The sequence below is a fragment of the Gracilinanus agilis genome, chromosome 5 (genome assembly GCF_016433145.1).
Source record: "Gracilinanus agilis isolate LMUSP501 chromosome 5, AgileGrace, whole genome shotgun sequence".
NCBI classification, from domain to species: Eukaryota; Metazoa; Chordata; class Mammalia; order Didelphimorphia; family Didelphidae; genus Gracilinanus; species Gracilinanus agilis.
This window is the reverse complement of record NC_058134.1, coordinates 39949129-39972713: the sequence shown is the minus strand read 5'-3', so window position 1 is coordinate 39972713 and position 23585 is coordinate 39949129. Positions and strand designations below refer to the sequence as shown.

The following is a 23585-nucleotide window of genomic DNA, read 5'->3' as shown; positions in this document are numbered from 1 at the left end:
TGCTTGGCTGACTTTTTAGACTCTTTAACTGGAAGGTGAAAAAAACCTCATGGCAATGTTAAGTATGTCTGAAAATGCATTTGGTGATCTGAGCCTGCTGTTTGGAAAATATCACACAATAAAGAAATGTTTGCGCTAGCTGATCTGTCAACTGGAACATGAACAAAACCACAGGAAAGGATTTCAGAAACCAGTGATGTTAATTAAAAAAAAAGTTTTCAAAAAAATCCCTTATGCAGTCCCCCTCAGGATCCTGCCATGGCAGAACTGAGGTTTCACAGGGCAGTTTAACCCATATCTGGGCACAAATTCCCTACGCAGGGCTAACAAAAGTCTAACGACCACCGCCTGGGGTGGAGCCCCCTCTCTACTTTTGGGGAGCTCAAATTGTCAGGAAGTTTTTTCAGGTTAATTTGAGCTTGGCTTAGGGGACTTCCCTTGTACCTCGTTACTCCCAACGGTTTCTAGATGTGCAGACCATTTTCAAACAGGCTCATTTCAATGTAGATGCCATCAATCAGTATTTTAAAAGAGCCACAGTTTCATCGATAACAATCACAACTCTTCCGTGCCTCAGTGTGGCCCCAAAGACTTAATGACCCGTGACTAGCCGCTCCTCCAGACACAGTTACTCACCTTCTACGGGGCACTCGGCAAAGCCTTCGAGAATAGGGGGTCGCTTCCAGGCTAGAAGGAGGGGAGGCAGGCTTTGCAGTAAGTCTACAATTTTCAAGAAGAAGTGATTGCAAGTCAACAAATGGATGCCTTGACCCTTTCCCTTGGGAGCTTCTTCCTATGGGCCCGTAACCATCTTCTTCCTGTTGAGAGGGGTGATCAAAGGGGCCAGTTGGTGGCCATTGGCTGCCCACCTTTCCAAACTGGTTTCATTTTTTATCAATACTTCCAAATGAATGTAAAGTCCAAAACGTGGTTCAAAATCATTTGGATTAAACTCTGACTCTTCTAAATAGTCTTGCAAGGTGCTCTTTGGGAAAGATGGAAATAGTAAAGTGTTTTTACTATTAAAACCAGATATTCATGTCTATGCATAAATTAAAATGGTCAGAACAAGTACTACTGCTGGCCACGGTGCCTCTTCAGTGTCAGAAATTTGCATTAATACAAGAAAGAGTTCTCCATCAACGTGACATTAATTTTCCCTCTGCAGTGAGAATTATTACTGTTCAGCAAAGAAATGCCTTTTTTTTTTTTTAAGCATGAACAGAATTACATGAGTTTTGAGTTTAGAAAACCAGAAAACTAAAAACAATCACCTGGTGAAGAAATGTTCTTAAAAAAAAGAATTCCAAGTCTCCCTATTAGTTTTCCCTACTTATGATGATGTGTCCAATCCTGCCTCTGCTACATCCTGGCTGTGTGATGATGGCTAAGCCGCCTCTTTCTCCTGGTCGGCTGCCTGGATACAGGTAGGTGACTCCACCTGAAGAAGACTCTACCTGAATAAAATCGCATCCACTCCCCGGGCACTCCTCAGCTCTGACAGCAGGCTAAGCGACATGTGCCACCTTTTTCCTGGAGCCCATGAGCTACAGCCAACTGCTTCCTCACTGAAGTTCCCAGGTTCAGCATTTAATGCCAGTTAGCCTTTAGCTTCAGATGACTGAGCCTCACAGTGAAGAGCTGTCATCAGTCTAGCCTAATGGTCAGAATTATAAAACAGATAAATGTGCATAAACATATGTGTGCCCAAGGGCATAGTGACTTGGCTTAATTAGGAAACGGGGTATTGGCTTCTTGATGTAGCATTTTATCCACAATCTCCTTAAAAGCCCTGTTAGACATGTTTATGGGGTTTCTGCTAATTAAAATTAGCACAGAGCCTGGGGAAGGAAGAATGTTTTATGTAGGATTTAATTTATTCATAAACCACAACAGGGAGCAGTTTCCAAAATATTCAGCTTGTCTTTGATATTCTTTTCCTGAAAAGTGTTTTTCCCCCCTGCCTTTTCACCTGTATTTATGGAAGATTTCGACTTAAATTTGCTGGTTTTCTGAGAAAGCTGGTGCTCATAAACTTACCAGTAACATACTTCTGGTTGTTGCTGCTAGATGCCATTGGATGTATTACCACAAGACAGTACATCTTGTAGAAAGGTCTGGGAGAAAAATTCAAGAGACTGATGAATATATTAATACATATATACCCATACATTTACGCATACATGTATTTTCATATATATTTTTTGGAGGTGGAGATGAGAAAATGTAGAGAAAGGAAGGATGTTATCTCTTAAGCCACATCTGGTTGTGCTTTTGAATTACATCTATGTATTGCTTAGTCCAGAAAGTCTGACTCACTACCCTGTAAGAGTCGTGGACTAGGTCATGGACTACTAATTCATTTTTTTCAGGGGGAGTGTTTCACCCTAGTGACAAACCAGACCTGCCTTCACTTGGTTCCCTGGTCACTAAATAAAACTTTAATGAACTGGAGCTCCATTGATTGGAACCTTCAATTAACTCGCCTGTTTTACCCCCCTAGTATTTCACTTTAAGGTGAGAGAGGAAAGTTGTTAAAAAAAAATAAAATCCAAACAATCAAGTAGACAGTTGTTTATTTTTTTTTTTTAATTAACTTCCACCTTAGGTTCTAGAGCTTGTACACACAGGCCAATCTCATATCTTGAACACCTACAGTCTGATACAAGAAGAATTCATACTCAGAATGATAGGTATTAAGAAGGAACCTCAACAAAAAAGATCCTTTTATTTACCAAAGCACAAATACAGCCTAGAGCAACTAGAGTTGAACCAAAAAACCCTTTTCTGCTTAAGTTAACAAAAAATTTTAATCAACCAGAACTTGTCTAAAAAAAGAATTCAGTGAAGATTTTTCTCACATTTGACAATCTGAACTGGTATCATTTTTTTTAACCCACCTATCTTGGGGAAAAACCAACCCAATAAACCAGAATGACTAGAGATATGCTTTCCAATGCATTTAATTTGTCTTTTCCCCTTTAACACCCGAGTATGAATATTACATAAAACTCCTTGGAGCTCTTGGTCCCCTCAAGTCTGCAGAAGCTGGGTCTGTAGTTTTGCCTGAGTGAGATGGGCAGAACTTGTGGTGTGGCGGGGCTCCTCTTGCAGGTGAAAGGACGAGGTGTGGAGAAGAAATCTGGCTCATGTGTTATAGACTGCCCACACCCACTTGGGTTGATGAATGGGAATAAACCAAAGGGAAGGCCAAGGTGAAGCACATCCTGATCTCTGGAGTCAGTAAATGACATGAATCCAGGTGAAAAGGCAGGGGAAAAAAAGACTTAAATTTGTTGGTTTTCTGAGAAAGTCTTCAGAAAGAAAATGCTGCTGGTGCTGCTGGACAAGGACCACTGGTACTGGGTGCGTAAGGGAAAAGACAGATGGTGTGGAAAGCACCAACAACAGCAAAATGCATTTTTGAGCATGAAATAGTTTTAAGTGGAGAAGGCAAGCTGGGTTATATAAATCAGACTGGAGTGTGTAGTTTGTAAAAGACTAACACCACTGCCACGAACACACGTAGATACATCCTATACGCCGTACACGGCTCCCATTCTACAATCTGTAGGCATCAGACTTTTCAATATACTTAAATAAGACCTCAAAACAGCACCTTTGATTGTTTGATCTTCCACTTTATCACGGTATTAGAAACTTTGGTCTTAGATTCTAGAAATGGTCTGGCTTCTAGCGACCTAAACGCTACCATACAGTGTACAGATGAGACGGGTCAGCAGTACGCCATGGTCAGCATCACTCGGTAATCATTCATCAAATTCAGGCAACGCATCCCCACGCAAACATGAAGTCACTTCTGTTTCTCCAGTTGGCCCTGTAAACACGATCTGCCACACCATTACCCAACACTGACTGATGTTGCCCTTGGCAGCTTCTTAAAGACGAGTCTTGGGAACAAAGGGGGGCGCCTTGCTTCTAGCTTTAAGGGGATGGGATTTATTCCCCATAAACTTTTTGGGGTTCCAAACAGCACTACCCCGTACGACTCTTGAGAGAGGTTTTTTGGATAGAAACTTCGCTTCAAAGGGTCCAGAACGAGCCAGGCTATAGAAGAGAAAAATGGAAAACACATTAGAATGTGAAGATAGATCATTTTATTCAAATGACAAATAAAAATGGAACGGTTCCTCCACTTTCTGAAATTATTTTGTGCCTTTTAACTTAAGATCCTAGACTTACCCCCAGGAGGAACCTTGGAGCTTCTCTAGTCCAGTATGGTCTCCCCATTTTGCACACGAGAAAGCTGATTCAGGGAAGAGACTTCTCTTTTCCCCATTTTTCATTTTTACTTACATATATTTTTGAAAGTTCTATATCTGCCCAATTTCTATGCTATTAGCCTTATGTACCTGGCACATGGGAGCCTGGGCTCCAGACAATTCATTCTTTTATTAACTCCACCAATAGGTGTACAATGGGTATAAAGAGACACAAAACTCTGAACAATCTAGTTTCCAAATTATAACCTCTTGGAAAATGTTTGGTGGAGAAAAGGAAAAAAATGAAAAAGACTCATGTTGAGGCAGTGAAGTGGCTCAGAGGATAGAGAGCTAAGCCTAGAAATGGGAGTTCCTGGGTTCAAATCTGATCTGACTTCCTAGCTGTGTGACTCTGGGCAAGTCACTCAACCCCCGTTACCTAGCTCTTACTGCTCCTCTGTCTTGAACAGTACTAAGGCAGAAAGTAAGGATTTTTTTTTAAAGGCTCATGTTAAAAAATAGCTCTTGTGTATATATATATATGTAAAATATTTAAATATATTCTTAATATTTAAATATATATCATATATTTTATATTATATATATATATTTAAAAAACCCACTAGAGGATGCCTAAGTATTTGGGAATTATTGGTATGTGAATGTAATGGCCTATTAGGCCCCCTAAAATGAAAGTTCCTGAAAAAACCCATATAAACCAAGGCAGAGAAAAGCAAGTAGATCTAGAACTCATCATTACAGAGAAAAACTGATTGGCTTTAGAACTCTAATCAATGCAAGAAGAAACCACAAGCTCAAAAGAATGAAGAAGCATCTTTACCTACCTATGGACAGAGGCATTAGGCTCAAAGTGCACGAGATATTTTTGGGCAAGATCAATAAGGGAATTTGCTTTGTTTGACAAAGAATATTTGTTATAAGGTTATTAAAAAAAGAAAATAACTCTTACGTTCTGGCTTACCTCTATTCTAGGAGGGGAGAATGGTAAGGACTAGACAGTTGAGTGACTTGCCCAGGATTACACAGCTAAGAAGTGTTGTAGTAAACTATATCACCCCAATCCTGTATACTACAGTGTCTAAAGCCAGGTTTGAACCCAGCTCCTCCTTGAATCCAGGCCTGGCATTCTATCCCTTGGTGCTATCTGTCCCTTTTGGTCTTTTTGTTGTTATTAAATTGAAGAGAGAGAGAGAAAAAAATGCTTGCTCATTGGAAAAAATGAAATATTAAAAAAGCTGGGAAATAAATATTAGAAATGCCAGATTAAAAAAAAAATTTAAAAATGTCAGATCAATGAGGCCAGGAAGGATTAGGGAAGCTTAGAGGAGGTGTACTGAATTGTGCATGTCAGTGTCTCTATAGCCTGCATATATTAAAGAAGAGATTTTGCCCATTATCAGAATTATACATACAGAATATCATCTCCTCTTTCAGCTTCTCCCAGACAACTGAAAGTAGCTTTGCGGCAGATATAATTTTCTTAGAGTCGTTGGTTAACAACCACTTTTTGCAATTAAATGATTTTGATTCCAAGTCCCCCAGATACTTTAAGGCCCAACAGAAGCCCTTTCCTGGTGTGAACACCCGAACTTTCTTATCTCTAGGCTGACTGGGCTCTTCCCTGGGAGAAATAATCTGGCTCTCACCCTATTTTAGTAGATCCCGGCCCATCTTCAATCAATAATTTTATCCCTATGATTACTCCTAATCAGGATTATCCTGTTTGATGGGATTCCATAGGGACAGTGATTAGTTCCTTATTATTGACCAACAATAATCAGATGCAACTTGTTATAACTCAGAGTTAAATCGTTTCTAAAAATGTCTTTTCTCATAAAACTCTATGTTAAACTCTTAACTTGAGAGCCTCACTTGAAGGGGGCTTCCAAAGAGATGTCACGAGCTTCAGGGGAAAGTTTCATGATACATAAAGAGTCCCTCCATCCTGTATCCCTGCCCTCGTGACCCATGTCAGGCAGGTCTGGCCACCTAGACCAGAGGCTTGATGTAATAGCAAATGGTATCAGTTGTTAAGAGGAAATTCTGGGAAGAAAATAAGGTGACAAAATAGAACTGCAGAGTGGCCACCCTGCACCTCATTTTCTTCCCAGAAAATTTTATTGTCACCTTATTTTCTTCCCAGAATTTCTCCTTAACACAGTGCAGGGTCTGCCACTGGACTACCCTGGGCTGCCCTGAAACCCTTGTTTAAGTGCGTATCTTAAAGGTAGAGTAGATGAGTTGGTGCCCCCCTTACTGTTTGGTAGCCACATAATGAGGAGATGTGCTAAGAGTTTGGAGTCCACCAAAGGGATAATGCGTTGATGCTTGGACCAACCAAGCCTATTAGGATGAGCTGGACACCGAAGGCAATAAAGCTGTATTCTGGAGAAGGAAGGGGTCTCAGACTGTGGGGCAGTTCTGGGATTCTGCTTGTTGGAGGGTGCCAGGTCCCTCTAATAAATAGTTACTGGCTGTGAGCTCTGCCTCAGTTGTTTTATTGTGGATTGGACAAATTTCTGGGGTTATGTACCTCAAGGCTTTAGTCTAGCCTGGCCATCTGTCTCTCTCCTTGGTTGTTTGTTTTTTCAAACGCTTACCTTCCATCTTTGAATCAATACTGAGTATTGGTTCCAATGGAGTGGAGGGGCAAGGGCTAGGCAATGGGGATTAAGTGACTTGCCCAGGGTCACACAAGTAGGGAAGTTGTGTGGATAGAGGCCAGTGTCTCCACGCCTGGCTCTCAATCCACTGAACCACCTACCTGCCCCTGAATTTGTTGTCTAAAGCACATATAATCATGTGCAGAAGGGACAACTGTAAATACTTTTTATTTCTTTTTTAAAAAACCTTACCTTGCATCTTAGAATCGATACTGAGCATTGGTTCCAAGGCAGAAGAGCAGTAAAGGCTGGGCAGTGGGGGCCAAATGACTTGCCCAGGGTCACACAGCTAGGAAAAGTGTCTTTTGAACTTAAGACTTCCCATTTCTAGGCCTGACTCTCAATCTACGGAGCCACCTAGCTGTCCCCGTTTCTTGGTTATTCATGATATGACAAGCTTCCTTTATTTTCCCCCTGATCTGACAAATGCTATCTATCTTTCCCCAATACCTCAAAAAAGCCCAGAAGGAATGAGCCAGTTTTCACTCAAGCTGTCCTGAGGAACTGCAAAGACATCTTCGCTGCCTGCCATGTTCCCCATACACAGCTGGTATTTTCATCTCGGGCAGTCTTTAGTGTTCCAATGTGCTGCCTTTCCACTCACGTTTCCTAGGCATAATACAACTAATGGAGACGAGGGAAAGCTCTGTGGGCTTATCTTTTGTTGAATTTATTGGATGCCAAGAGACAGTATGACAAGGTCCAGCCAACATAAACTGTGAGAAATCTTATAAATAATGTCATTGACTTCCTGTCTAAATTCCTTAGTGCCCTCTCAACTTTATAGAAATGCCATCATTTCAGAAACCTACAGGAGTTGCCATCCTGTCTCAAAGGAAATACCCATGACATCCTTGGTGCAATTTGGAGAAGGGGAAACAAATAAACAAACATTTCCCTTCTAAAATTGATGACAGCTAGTTATCTAGGCTACCTCCAAAATGGAGAAAACAAGGGGTTTGAATGCATTTTTAACTTTATAAATTGTCTCATGGGATACCTTCACAGGGCCAGCGAGATGGTTCTGTGGATAGATCGTTGAGCCTAGAATCAAGAAGACTCATCTTCCCGAGTTCACATCTGACCTCAGAACCTGGGCTACTAATCATTTCACCCTGTTTGCCTCAGTTTCCTCATCTGTCAAATGAGCTAGAGAAGGTAATGGCCAACCACTCCAGGATCTTTGCCAAGAATACCCCAAATGGAGTCAAGAAGAGTCAGACATGACTGGAACATGATTGAACAGACTACTCACTTCTTTTGAGCCCAAGAAACCAGGATAAAACTCATCACCTAATGAGGTGGTCCTATGGGTACAACCCACCTTATTGTAGCATCTACTGTAAGTGCCCAGCCTGTGCCAGTCAAATGATAGTCTTATCACTCCAGTATAAAGGGAGAATCGACAGTGTAAGGGAGTTATTAGGCTAATTTTTCAGGTCTTTTAAATGTTAGACTTCAGGAGCTATTTGCTGCTGGACAGTTCCCCAGTGGCTTTGTCTGCACTAAGCCCTGATTCTCATTTGGACAGTTACAAGTTTTCTCTGGGCTTAAAACAAGGCTGAAGAGCCATGAGAAATAAAAGCTGAACACCCCTAACTTGATGGAATTCATTTCCAAATCCTCATCAATGGTCAAGGAATGGCCACGATTCATAAAGGGGAGATTCGTCCTGGTATGGAATGTCTAGCAGATCCACAGGCAACATGACTTGTTAGACAGAACTGGGGATGGATGGGCTCAAGCTTCCTCTTTGGCACTTAATAGTTGTGTGACTCCCTGAGCTTCTGCATCCTCCTTTGCAAAGTGGGGAGAATAATTTCTAGCCTTCCTTCAGGAATTTCAGTTGTATCCGACTCTTAGAAAAGAGTTGGGAACTCGGGAAGATGACTCTTCTAGACTCCAGGCCTGGCACGCTACCCATTGCGCCATCGAGGTGCCCTCAAAGATACGTATATTACCTACTTAGGAGAATTAAAAGAAATGATGTCTGGACAGCACACTGTGGAGTTTAGCATCATAGAACTAGACCTAGAAGGGGCCTGAGAAGCATTTCATTTTATAGATGTAGAAAATAAAGCCTTAAAGCACAATATGACTTATTAGCTGATTTTTGAGAGATGTATGTTTGCAAAGAAATTCCAATTATAGGAGCACACTAGTGTCTCTCTCCTACAAATCCCAACTGTTTTTCTTCTTTAAACTCTTTCCTTCTGTCTTAAAATCAATATTAAGTATAGATTCTAAGGCAGAAAAGAGGCAAGGGCTAGGCAACTGGAGTTAAGTGACTTGCCTAGAGTCACACAGCTAGAAAGTATCTGAGATCAGAGTTGAAATTAGGGCCTCTTGTCTCTAAGCCTGGCTCTCAATCCACTGAGCCACCCAGCTGCCCCTGAATTTGTTTCCTAAGGCATATACAATCATGTGCAGAAGGGACAACTGTAGATACTTTTTACTTATTTTTAAAACCTTTACCTTCCATCTTAGACTCAATACTGTGCATTGGTTCCAAGCCAGAAGAGCAGTAAGGGCTAGGCAATGGGGATCAAATGATGTGCCCAGGATCACACAGCTAGGAAAAGTGTCTGAGGCCAAATTTGAACTCAGAACCTGACTTTCTATCCACTGAGCCACCTAGCTGCCTCCCTGGAAATATTTTTATAATGATGAAATCCAATTGCTTGGTCCATCAAACACATGAGTGATGCTCCAACTTACATGGGGTATTGTGGTCTTGATAGCTGCTTTGGATCTGGAGAGTTGAGTTTACTGCATTTTGCTTTGAAGTTTATTGGTGGATATTTGTTGATGGCACCTAAGAAGAGAGCAGGTTGTCGTTAGGTTCACACGTATTTTTCTGTCAACACGATTGCAAATCTATACTCCATTTAATGTAGGCCTTTCCACTTCTCATTACCTATTACAGAAACAGACAATGATCAGCGTAGTAAAATATGTTCTAAATTAAATTTCCCAGTAGACTCATTTGTGTATACAGAAAAATCCATCTGTGTTAATGCTGATTTGCTGCCATTAATGCTAAGTGACTCCACTGTCAAAGGCCTCTGGGTAAGAAGAATTTATGGCCAGATGCAGGACCACAAAAAAGGTAGCATAAGCCATCCACACCTGCCTAGCCATAAAACACTGGTGTCCGAATTCCCTCACTGTCTAAATCCCCTCCCTATTGTATCCCCCCCACCCCATGTGTCTCAAGAGCTTCAACAATCGTCTCTAAAGACCAGAGGCGTCCTGCTGGACTTTCTGGAAGGACTCCAATATCAGAGGCTGAGGGAGTCCATCCCCATGGCAGATTGGCAGATGCTCCTCACTGCTGGATAAAGAGGCTAGGCTTAGGGGTGCATCCTGAGAATGGGGCAGCTACATCAACTGCTGCATCAGCTCCCAGAATCCTGATTCATGAACACGCATTGTTTGCCTCAGAACACAGATAACTAATAAACAGATGCTTCAGAATTAGATTTTGGGTGAGTTTTGCCTTAGTAATCCAATTAGAGATTTTTTTTCTACCCAATGGGAATTGCTATCCTTAATGCTTTACCTAGACATCCAAATGGCATTCTCTACCCTGGACACTGATAAGAGCTAACTTTGTTTTCAGATCTGCAGTGCTAAGAAATTAAGTCATTTGGTCATCACATTCACACGCTTGGTAAATACTGGTGATGGGATATGAGGCCAGCACTTTTTATCTGCTAGATTATATGTCTTTAACTAGTAAACAAGAGGCAGGGGCCAGATTCCAACCCAGGACTTTCTGGCTTCAAAGCTAGTAGCAATTTTTCTTTAGACCATAAATGAGATCTCAGTAACTTTCCCAGTAAGTTTCACTTGGATGCTAATCCCATTGAGAAGGCAAACCAAAAATGTAAATGAAAGGAGCAATCTAATGAAACAAGGATCTGCTCTCTGAGTGAACTAATCTGGGGGAGATTTTTGCATTTTTTCCCCTGTTGTGCAGGATCAGAATGAAATTACCCTTTCCAAAGTTATTGGAGTGAACAATTGTCTCTTAACTGCCAAATCAAATGACCTTTTCTCAATCCTTATCCTTCTTGATCTCTCTAAAGCATCATTCTAAACAGTCAAACACCTCCATCTGGACACTTTTTCCCCAGATAGATTTCTGTGACCTTTTTCTCTCCTGGTTTGCCTTGTACCAAATGGTTCACTTCTCAGTTTCCTTTGCTGAATCTTCCTTCAATCATATCACTAACTGTAGGTGCCCCCTTCTCTTTTCATATTATACTACATTACTTGGTGATCTCATCAGTTCCTAAGGGGTTCAATTATTATCTTCATATAGATGATTACCAGATTCTTATGGATATTCAGCCCGAATCTCTCTGTTGGGGCACCTGGTGGTGTGGTAGATAGGGCTTAGAGTCAGAAAGACTCATTTTCCTGAGTTCAAGTCCAGCCTCACCTGGGCAAGTCACTTAACTTTGTTAGCCTCAGTTTCCTCATCTGGAAAATGAGCTGGAGAAGGAAATGGCAAACCACTTGAGAATATTTGCCAAGAAAACCCCAAATAGGGTCATGAAGAGTCAGACAAGATGGAAAAATGATTCAACAAACTCTACTGAGCTACAATCACACATCTTTGACTGCTTCTTGAAAATATTAAACTAGAGGTCAAATTCAGCATGTTCCCAACAGAACTCATTACTGCCAAAGCCTGCCCCCCCAAACCTTACCATCTTCCCAACTGCCCTATTATTGTTCAGGGCTCTACTAGTCTTCCAGATATTCAGATTGAAACTTTGAAGTCATCCTCAAGTTCTCACTCTCACCCTAGGCATCTAAACCATTGCCACATCTTGTCATTTCCACCTTCACAATCTCTTTCATATATGTCCCCTTCCCTCTACTCAAAAGTAGAAACCTAGTTTGAGCCTTCATCGCCTCTTGCCTAGATGACTACTACATAGCATTCTAAGAGGTCTGCTTGCCTTCAATATTTCCCTGCTCCTGTCCACCTCCACTCAATTGCTAAGGTGATTTTTCTAAAGCTTATGTCTACTCATGCCTCACCCTCAGGGAGCTCCAGGGGCTCCCTATACTGTCCAAGATCCAACATAAAATGCTCTGACGTTGCAAATTTTCCATTCCTTGACTCCTTCCTATTTTTCATTCTTTTCCATACACTCTTTGATCCAGCTTACATCAGTCTTCTTGTTCTTCCTTGAGCAGAACATCCATCCTTTCTCTACCTTTCCATCTACTCTTTCCCATGCCTGGAAAGTTCATTCTTTTCACCTCCCACCTTAGTGTTGTGTTATTGGAAATTTTGGGGTCCTTGAACTACATTTCCCATAAGCCCACTGGCTTTCTGTCCTTACACAATGAGGTAGATGTGAGGATGAAACTGAGGGGCTGGTGTTATTCTCTCTCTTTGCTTCCTATCTTCCTTCCTGGTGGCATGCTGCAGCTGGAAAAGGCGGGCTACTTAAACTGCTTAAGCTAGCATGGCATGTAGCGTTATTTTCCTAGTGGCTACTAATAAATCTTTAAAAACCCATAATAATTTTAAAGTTATCTTTATATATTCATTTTATTTTTTATAGTGTCCCTGACTTCCTTCAAATTTCCCCTTTTACAGGAGTCTTTTCCCAGTCTTTATCAACCTAACCACAATACCTTCTCTTTAAAATTGCCTTCATTTACCCTGTTTAAATTTTGCAGGTTACCTAGTTATTTAAATGCTATTCCCCATCATCATGGCTAACATTTATATAGCATTTACTATATGTCAGGTTCTGTGCTAAATGGTTTGCAGTCATCTTGTCTTCACCTGAGAGGTAAGTGCTATGTTATTATTCCATTTTACATATGAGGAAACTGAGGCAAACAGGTTAAGTGACTCACCCAGGGTCACACAGCTAGGGTCTGAGGCTGGATTTGAACTTGGGTCTTCTTGATTCCAGGCCCAGGACTCTATCCACTGTGCTTCTTGAGGACACGGACTGGTCCTGCCTATCTTGACACCCCAGCCCCTAGCTCACAGGGCATACATAGAACACTCTTAGACCTTCATAAATGCTTTTTTGATTGACCAACACTTAGAATTGTATATTAAGAGTTAGTAAGGCTCAGCCTTAGATAACAATGTACTGAATTTGTGTTATTGTTTCTTAGCATAAAGGCTTTTCTCCCTTCCAGACTCATAGCTCACCTTCCAGAGGGCTGAAGGTGCCAGAAGTTTGACCTCCAGATTGGTGGAGGTGCGATTCTTATGCTTTTCTCTCCAAAGAGAAGCAAATCATTTTCATATATATCTTTCTTACATTAAATCACTTTGGTTCTATTCCTTCTCTTTGTGGGGATGGCTTGTGGAGCTCAACATTTACACAACTACTGCCCTAATGACGTAGGGATGTCTTCTGATCTGAAGGCTAAGTTATTGAGTGTCTTTTCCACATGTGGTGGATGCTAGCCATGCAGAGGCACCGACTTGTCCAATACAATTTCAGACCCTTCTGTTTTAGCTAAATCGGATTCTCTCGATTGCCTGTGAAGTTCCCATTTCCTCATAGCTATCCCAAAGGTTGAACGCTACACACATATTCTTGGAACCCCTGCCCACAGGACAAAAAGACTGAGGAACAACTTAGGCTCTCTTTCTTCCTGCAGAATCAGGAAACTAAATGTGATTTCATGGATACAAAGAACCCCCAGGTGACAAAACTCCCCTTGCCAATGCAGGCAAACATCTTCTCTGCAACTTATAGCCTATTAAATTTTCCTGGATCACTGCTAGGTTGAGTTACCTGCCTAGAGTCATACTGCCAGTATATATCAGAGTCAGGACTTGAACTCAAGTCTTCCTTTCTTGGAGATCAGCTTGCTATCCACAACATCCATATCTCTCTCTCTCTCTCTCTCTCTCTCTCTCTCTCTCTCTAAATCCTTACTTTTCATCTTAGAATCAATACTGTGTATTGGTTCCAAGGCAGAAGAGCAGTAAGGGCTGGGCAATGGGGGTTAAGTGACTTGCCCAGGGTCACACAGCTAGAAAGTGTCTGAGGCCAGATTTGAACCTAGGACCTCCCATCTCTAGGCCTGGCTCTCCATCCACTGAGCCACCCAGCTGCTCCCTACACCCATCTCTCTTAAGTCTCTGGTAAATCATTCTCCCTCTCTGGTTCTCAGATTCCTTACTGAGAAAATGAGGGATAGATCAGAGAAAGTTTAGAGAAATATGATATACATTTGGATACTTGTAGGGCTCTCCAAGTGGGAGAGGAGTAATATTAAACTTACTCTGTTCCTCCCCAAGGAGTCAAAGAAGGATCAGTGGGTAGAAGCTAGAGAAAGGAAAGTCTAAGCACAAAATAGGGAGAAGCTTTCAATCTTTAAGGCTATCTCAAAGAGGAATGGACTGTCCCTTGGAGTAGTTGGTTTTCCCTTCAGTGAAGGTCTTCAAAAAGAGATGGGATGACCACTTGTTGGGGATTCTTTACAGAAGATGACGGTGCCCTTATGGTTTGGGCTAGATAGTGTTTGATATTCCCTTCCAAGTTGGCCATTCTGGGTCTAGTCCCTAAAGTTCAGCCTTAATTCCTCTGATTCTAATGAGTTCTAGCTTATTGAGTCACACTCTCTGTAGGTTTTTTTTTTTTTACTCTCTAAGTCATTAAACTTGGCTCTCTGGACCCTGAAGGGCCTCACACACACCTACAGACTCTCCAAGGGGTCTGTGAATAGCTTGGTTATTTCCTTTAATTATTTAAAAACATGATTCTGAGAAGGGGTCCATTCACGGGCTTCACCAGACTGCCCAAAGAGTCTAAACAATCCCCTGCTCTAATATTTAAATGTAGAAGTCGTTCTTTTGAGGCAAAGCCTGTGGAGAAAGATGGTTTGTGTTTCTTTTTTAAGAGGTCAAGTTTCAGTAATTGCTGGCAGCACAAGAAACAAGAGGCATTTTTGCGAGGCAGTGCTTCATTTTGATGGACAGAACAATGCCTCTGAAGACTTTCAAAGTTGCCTGAGGATCTGAACTAAACCCCAAACCAAGTACTGTTTATTTCTTCTTGGCCCTTACTTTTGGTGTTAACTGATGTAACATAATTTTCCATAAGACAGCGCTATGCTAATGTTACAGGGCAGAAGTTTCCAGGCCATAACTCAGTTCCACTCTGTAACCTCCCACCCTCCCAGATCCCGCTGTTTCAGGCGTACAAATGCATGTGCAGCAGTTGGGACGGCTCCTTCTCCACTCCAGGAACCAGAGGTTGGACGTGAAACGTTCAGGAGTCTGTGATTCCCATCACACTTTATCACCCCAGGATGCTCTGCGATGATGCTGTTTGTGGCTGCCCCTCGGGCTGTTTTATCAATACTAAAAATACTTATAAAGCAAAGGGAGGAAAGAATTGAAATACTTACGCCTGACTGAGTTTATAAAAGATTTCACAAACTTCACGCCATATCTGTGGTCTGCTTTGTGAATTCGGCCAAGTTGGACCAAGTGGTGATCGAGGGGGTGGCTGGCTAATTCTTCTAGCTCCTCGTCATTGTGTGTGAAGCCAAAAGAAAACACAAATATGGCAAAGCCTTGACATTTGGCCCGCAGAGATTCTTTCTTCAAGACTTTCCTGTCCAAATAATTTGTTTCTCCAGTGGAGACCACAAAAATGACTCGGTTTTTTCTCACGTTGGGTGTCCCTGAGAAGATATTGTCCACCGTCCATTGCAGGGCATGACCCAAGAAAGCTTCCCCATTGAGCTGCTGAACTGATTCTTCAACATGTCTCTTCATTAGGTGTTTATTATTGTAGGTGGTGAAATTAAACTCCATCCTAACTGGGCTTGATTGAGTATTGGGCACGAAACCCGGAGGAGCGTGGCTCAGTAGGGCAACTCTGTCCCCAACGGCGGACGTCTCGGGCTCAGTGGCAACCTCAAAGTTATCCAGCAGTGCTTGCAGGAAAACTTTCACATCCTCAAACTCGGCACCCCCCACCTCTCGGGAGCCTTGGAAGAGGAAGGCTGCGTCTATGTATGATGGCGCTGCTGGTGGTTTAGCCTGTTCACAAGAAACATCAGGCTTGCATCTGTCTGCAAAGAAAGAATGGTTGTTATTGGTATTCACCTGAAAAGGGGTGGAAGAGAGGAAATAAAAGCCTCTGGTCTTTGACATCTCAAAACTTCATAGAGCAGGCTCAAAGAACCCAACTGGATAAATAATGAACTTCCAAACTTGTAACAAAAGTAATTACCAAAATGCTGGTGAATTTGCCTGAGCTCTGTTTGTCTCAGTTTCCCCATCTATAAAGAGAGCTGAGGAAAGAAATGGCAAACCACTCCAGCATCTCTGCCAAGAAAACCCCAAATGGGGTCACAAAGAGTGGACCAAAGTGACTGAAACACATTCCAAATCCTAGTTTTAGAGAGTAGCTCAAGGCACTGAAATGTGAAAGTAACTTTCTCAAGATCACTCAGCCAGGACATGTCAGAGAGAGGCAAGACTTGAACTTGGGTCTTCCAGACTAAGGTTTGCCCTCCACCCACTACATTATGTTCTCTCTCAGAACACAAGATACTGTGTAAAGATTTCAGATGCTTGACTGTTTAGCCTAGAGCGACATCTTTTAATCATGGTGCCAATGATCAAATGAGACAATATTTGTAAGATGATTAATTTAGCGTCTTGTACATAATAGACGCTCAATAAATTGCTCATTCCCCTTCCCCCTCTGCCTCTCGTCCTTCCACCGAGAGAGATCATTTTCTCATTGACTTCACTTTTTAAGGAGAATGATCTTTGGTCAATTAAACTTTTATTTCCATTTATTTGGAATGAGTGCATTCCCAAATAGAAACCCAGGAATCCAACAAGTGTTTGTGGACTTTCATTAGTTATGAAGACCTTGTTAACATATACATCTCTCATTGAGAACAAGTATGTTGGGAAAAGGAAAAAAACCGAGTTATTTTTCCCTAATCTAACCATTCATTATGGGTATTCAGACTTTCCTTATACACAAAGATGCTGTTCAAACCAAGTAGAAGCTCAAGAAGTGGCTGATGACAGTAACACAGCCTAGAACAAGTCCTCTGATCGCATGGAGCGAGGCAGCTCCTGCTGTGGGTTCTCTTCCCATTTAATCAGCCAATCGACAATTATTTATTAAATTCTCACTACGTGCCTGGCACTGTGTTAGATGCCACAGATACAAGTAAAAAGAATGAAACTGTCTCTAGTGGTATTGAGTGGACATTCTAGTGAGGGAGTTAGAACACATAAAATAGAGAGAGCATCAATAGCAAGTTGATAATCATGATTATGTTGTAATATGATACATGTTATTAATATATACATGAAGTGCCTTGGCAGGGAGGCACTAGCTGGTGAGGGGAGGAGGAAGGGAAGAAAGGCTTCATGCTGAAGTTGGGGCTTGAGCTCCATCTTAAAGGAGAGAATCGACTCCAGGATGAGAAGAATAGAGAGAAGACTGGTGAATTTAATCCTACCACCATTGTGATGAATGATTACCCTCTACTTTCTTCCTGTGTCATTGACCCAAGTGGTGTGAGGCACAGAGAAGCTAATAAGTGTCAGAGTAAGAATTTAATAACAGGAGCTAACATTATATGGCATTTATTACATGCCAGGCATTGTGCTAAGTGCTTTACCATTATTATTTCATTTTATCCTCATAACAACCCTGCCAGGTAGGGCTGTGATTATCCTCATTTTCCAAATTGAGGAATTCCTCAATTTCAATTGAGGAAACTGAGGCAAATGAGTTAAGTGACTTGCCTAGGATCACACAGTTATGAATTGTATGAGGTGGGATTTGAACTTGGGTCTTCCTGATTATAGACCCAATACTCTACATACTAGGGTGCCACTTGGCTGCCTGATAAGCTCAGCACCATCTCTGTTCATACCACGTTGCCTCTATGTCATACATGGAAGGCAGTCAACGTCTGGTGGATGAAAACATGATGGTTGATCAGGACCACCCTCGTCATTTATTTGCCATCCGCTTTGCATGTTGTGGTACCCTTTGGATCTTGTCATTTATTCTTCCAATATATCCTCCCAGGACATTTACTCCTCTCACATCTGGAATACTCAACCTGGGATTCAGATTGACCTGACTAGGGAGCACAGTATAGGCATGACCCCAGATCCATAATCAAGTCAATGTTGTCATTGTTCCTGGAAAGGGCATGCCAATCAACTCCCCTATGGCTCCTGTTGAGATAACTAAGTAGCAGAATAACTGGAGTGTTAGACTTGGGATTCAGGATGCTCTGAATTAAAATCCTGCCACTCGACACTTACTAGTTGTGCAACCCTGGGCAGATCATGTAATTTGTCCTAGCCTCATTTTCTTCATCTGCAAAATGGGGATAATGAGAGCATCAACAAGGTTATCGTAGGATTAAGTGAGACAACAATCATTGGTACTTTGTAAACCTTAAAAAGTTATATTAATATTATTTCTTCTTCCTCCTCCTCCTTTTCCTCCTCCTCCTCCTCTTCCTTCTTCTTCTGGTTCTACACATTATTCCTGTGATTTCCTAATTGTACATGCCCTTTTCCTGACCCACACAATTCCCCTTTATAGTTTGACTTCCCCTTATTATAATAATGTTTGCTTTAAAAAAATCCTACATTCCATCTTAGAATCAATTCTGGGTATTGGTTCCAAGGCAGAAGAGCAGTAAAGGCTAGGCAATGGAGGTTAAGTGACTAGCCCAGGGTTACAGAGCTAGAAAGTGTCTGAGGCCAGATTTGAACCCAGGACCTCCTCCCTTCAGGCCCAATGCTCTAACAACTGACCTACCTACTTGCTCCTATAATGTATGCTTTTTGAGGGTCAGGGATCTTTTGCTTTAGAGCTCAGTACCCAGTAAGTATGTCATAAATGTCTTCCCTTCATTCATTCATCAAGAGAAAAGCATGGAAAACCATATATAACCCATCTTGATGGCTGGGATGCAGTTGCTATGGTGGAATGTAGTGGAAAACCATGACAAAGACGAATGAGTGTGGGGAGCTGAGTGTGCAATAGGAAATGCCACAGATTAGTACTGGGGCTGGACTGATTAGAGATATGGCTAGAGACAAATTGTCTTTCTTTTGCTGAAATCCAGGGCAGTTTTATGAGTGTGTATAATGGTCTGATTTTAAAGAGAGAGTCCTCTCCCTCGCACAGTTACGATGCTTGTCTCTAAGATTCAGAGACAGCAGGGTGTCCATTTGTTCAGTTGCGTGGTTATTTTAATTGCTGCAAACGGCAGCCAAAATATCTTCCATTCTGTGCCTGAGAGACTAAGAAAAAAAGAGAAAAAGGATCTGAGCCAAGGAAATTGCAGCAGAATCCCTCCCTAGACACTGTGTCATGATTCCTAACTGCACCATACCGACACAGTGTGGTAATGGAGGTGTTCATAAAAGGAACAAGAGGGGATCCAGGATAGCATCTACCTCTCTAGCCTTTTAGTGGGAGCTCAACTGCTTTCAAACATCTCCAAAACTGAGTTTGCCTCAGTTTCCTCATCTGTAAAATGAGCTGGAGAAGGAAATGGCAAACCACTCCAGTATCTTTGCCAAGAAAACACCAAATGGGGTAACAAAGAGTCAAACACGACTGAACAAAACACCAATGCCTGATTGTTTAATAATAATGATTTTCAGGAAGTAGCTGGGTTGGCTCAGTGTATAAAAAGCCAGGCATAGAGACAGGAGGTCTTAGGTTCAAATCTAACCTCAGACACTTCCTAGCTGTGTGTGACTCCACCCTCATTCCCTAGCCCTTACTGCTCTTCTGCCTTGGACCCAATACATGGTATTGATTCTAAGATTCAAGATCTAAATCTGGCCCCACTTCCTGGCTGTGTAACTCTTGGCAAGTCACTTAACCCCCATTGCCTAACCCTTTACAACTGGAATCAATACTTAGTATTGATTCTAAGACAGAAGATAAAGATTTAAAAAATGTGGATTAGAATGGAAAAGCATTCATTAAGGACCTACTTGGTGCCAAGCACTGTGTTAAGTGCTGGAGGTAGAAATAGAAAATTAAGAGTCTTTGCTTTCAAAGAGATTCCTGAAACAAACAGACTCAACCTTTTAAGACGTATTTTTCTCTTCCTTATGATTATTTCTACCACCTTACCACATCTTTGCTGTGCTATTTATCTGACAAACATTTGATTCAACTCTGCAATTATGTATGGCACTTCCTGCTTCTTTAATAAAAGTTTATTGAATTGGGTTGAGACAAAGCATCAACATGTTTCTGTTATTGGTGGCAAAGAAGACATTCAGAGACAATTAGAGAACTTTGCTCATGGCCAATCGCTAAATCCCCAGTAGTAGCTACTCTTCATGGCTTGATATCCTGTACCAGACCAAACCAAATGTGGTGATTTCTTTTCTTTACACTGGAATTAGAAGGAACAAGTTTTCTTCATATAGTTGAAAGCTGTTATATAGAAGAATTTGACTTCCTTTACTTGGCTGTAGAGCAAAGGACCGGGAGAAGTGGGTACAAGGTACAGAGAATGCAATTTAGATGTGACATAGTGGGGAAACCCCACCCCCCTAAAATCAGTCATCAAAAATGAAATGGGGTGCCTGGGGAAATAGTGAGTTCTCTTTCTAGAGGGCCTCAAGCTCTTGTTGGGAATTCCTATTCGGCCGAGAATCCAGAAGTCCTTTGCTTTTCTGAGATTCTGATTTTCGGTTATATTTTTTATCCATCATCCATTTACCCATTTTTTTATCCATTTTATCCATCTTTGGGGAATGGGGACATTTCACATTCCATTTAACAAAGGATGACAGACAGATTCTGCGAGTTGCTTCTTTCTGTCCCTACTAAACCGATGCAAAGAAATAAAAATTCCTGAGCACAAGTGTAGGCAATGAATATCTGAAAAGCAGATTTTGGAGAGTCCAGGGGTTTAAGGTTATAAAAATGTATATGGTACCCATTTACAGCTCCCCAGGGAAAAAACCTGGAAACCATAAAGGACCGATTTTCTAAAAACTATAAACATTTCCTGGTAACATCACAAGGTTATGTCTGGCCTCCTCTGAAAGTCTCCAGCAGAATTCTAAGGAAGGAGGACCTGGCCCAAGACACCATGAGATGATTCAAGCTGCCAAATAGAGCGAGGCCATGCCTGCAATGTGGTCAAGGCTCTGGGGAAATTCTCTTCAAGTTACACGTGTCATCCCTGCCAAGCTCCCGCTGCCCTCGCCAAACAGTGACTCAGTGCACACGGACTCAGGATCTCTTGATGGCTCTTACCGTAGCAGAATGTACACTGCTGGAGTCTTTTCAACACTGGCTTGTAGTCAGCCCTCGGCGGAATAGTTAACACCTGAAATGCCCCCGTGTCATCGATCTAGAGGGAATAAAACCAAGAGAGATCCAACTTAGGGGGGGTGATTAGCAATGCACGGAGTTCCATGGAACCAAGTCCCTGGGGACTGAGACCAAGTATTGTTCCAGTGCTTCCTCTAGAAAGGTCTGTCTGCTTCCCTCGGGGTCGCCATAATGATTCAAGTCAGAGATGTTGGCCGCCATATGGCACCATAGTGCACAACACACTAAAACCTGGAGTCAGGAAGAACCGAGTTCAAATCTACGTGTACTAGCAGTGGGATCCTGCTTCTATGTCTGCTTCTATTTCCCCATCTGTAAAAAGGGGATAATAACAGCATCTACTACCCAGGTTGTTGTGAAGAAAAAATGAGATAATATTTGTGCTTTTCTAACCTTAATGGGTAATATAAACGTTAGAGGAGACCATAGGAGGACTTTGGGTTGTGGGGAATTACCAGAGCTGTGATGAACATAAGTGAGGAAATTAGTAATAACTTTAGATAATGTAAGATTAAAAACTAATATCCAGATACTCCAATTACTATATTTAATAAATTTATCAATAACAACAAAGTTATTTAAGATATAATAATAAATATAATTTATAATTTATTATTATTTTATTTTATTATATATAATATTTATATATTCATATAATATATAATATTATTATATTATATAATATATATAATAATTTATTATTATATATATAAAACATATAATAACAAATAACAAAGAGGAAAGTAAAAAGGCAGCTAACCCAACCGCGCTTGTGAGAGAAGAGAGTGAGAGATGGAGTTACATGAAACTATATACAATATGCAAGCATGCAAAGTGAGGATGAAAATGGAAAGGGATGCTGGGAGATGTAGTCCAAGGGTTCAAGATTTTCTAATTATACAATAAAGAGGGTTATTCTCTAAATGGCTGACAGTGGTTTATGCTGTCCATTTCAGGTGCTAGGACTTAGAGGTTTGGGGTTTAAATCCTATCTCCCATGCTTACTACAGGTGTGACTGCAGGGAAGTCATTTAACTAGGCATCCTAGACCTGAGTTTTATCATCTACAAAATGAAAGTTAGATAAGATGGACTCTGAGGTATCCTTTCAGCTCTATATCTATAACCCTGTGAATGCAAGAAATACTTATTAAGTGTGTTATTACATTATATATTAATATGTATTAATATATATATACATATATATATATACACACATAACATATATTGTTGTGTTCAGGGCAAGTCAATGAACTCCTTTTGCCTCAGTCTCCTCATCTGTAAAATGAGCTAGAGAAGGAAAATGGCGAGCCACTCCAGTATCTTTGCCAAGAAAACCCCAAATGGGATCACAAAGAGTCAGACATGACTGAAAAGACTGACTCAACTATCAAAACATTTTTATAAAAAACATTCTAGTATCCCAAGCTACAAATCCCTATTTGGTGTTTCTGGATACAGTGAAAGAAGTCACAAGTGTTATCTACTGTAACGGTCACTGCTGTTCAAGGAAGTTCTGATCCCCATAGTATATGAACACACGCTGATCAAGTACTCTGAAAACAGTCCTAAATCAAAGCAATTTTTCCACACCTTGCTTTAACTTCTTGGATATAAAAATAGGAGATATTAGACAAAAATTTCCAAATTCAACAACAACAAAAAAGGAGATCTTGGGAAGTTTGAATCTGTTCATTTCAGGGAGCAAATTAGAAGCAAAGACATTCTCAATTTTCTATTTCTACCTCTAGCACTTAGCACGGTGCTTGGCACCAAGTAGTTGCTTAATAAATGCTTTTCCATTTCAATCCAGATTCTCAAAGTGTAGCTTTTGTCATTCCTTTGGATTGGCTGTGCCACCCTTGTTCTATGACCCTTGATTCTACGACCAGTTTGACCCTTGTCCCTGCTAACCTCTCTTCAAGAGACCCCTAGAGGAACCCTTGACCCAGACTGAACAGGCTGAATTAATCAGGAATAGGTTTTACCTAGTTCTTGGAGACTGTACCTAGAAATCCTGAGGAAATGAATTTGTAAGAAGGCACCTAACTCTGAAGTACCCCCTGATCACCCTAGATAGGATAGCAGATATAATCAGATCTTAAGAATTCTTTTTGTCTTCTTAGTTTCCCCAATTGTATCTAGGCTTCTCTCACTCACCGTAGCCTCTGGCTACATCCTCTTTCCCAAGCCTCTATGGGCCTAGTCAGTTGTCCTTCCTTTCACATACTCCCTGACGTGTATAAATGACCCCAAGTTCTACAATTCACTGGAAATTCCCATTATTGGGCTCTTTCCCAA

At 41.3% G+C, this 23585-nt stretch overlaps 1 protein-coding gene across 1 annotated transcript in view; it reads right to left on the bottom strand.

Annotated features, from left to right (window-relative positions):
- Nucleotides 1-2910: 2910 nt before the first annotated feature.
- COL6A6 (collagen type VI alpha 6 chain) overlaps nt 2911-23585 on the bottom strand; it is a 119069-nt gene continuing 98394 nt past the window's right edge. The window contains exons 31-34 of the mRNA XM_044678894.1: nt 21208-21304; nt 15320-15991; nt 9626-9722; nt 2911-4068 (exon numbers count right to left, since the gene is read on the bottom strand). Coding sequence (XP_044534829.1) covers nt 3900-4068; nt 9626-9722; nt 15320-15991; nt 21208-21304 — 1035 coding nt within the window. The 3' untranslated portion in view covers nt 2911-3899. The remainder of the gene's footprint in view (nt 4069-9625; nt 9723-15319; nt 15992-21207; nt 21305-23585) is intronic.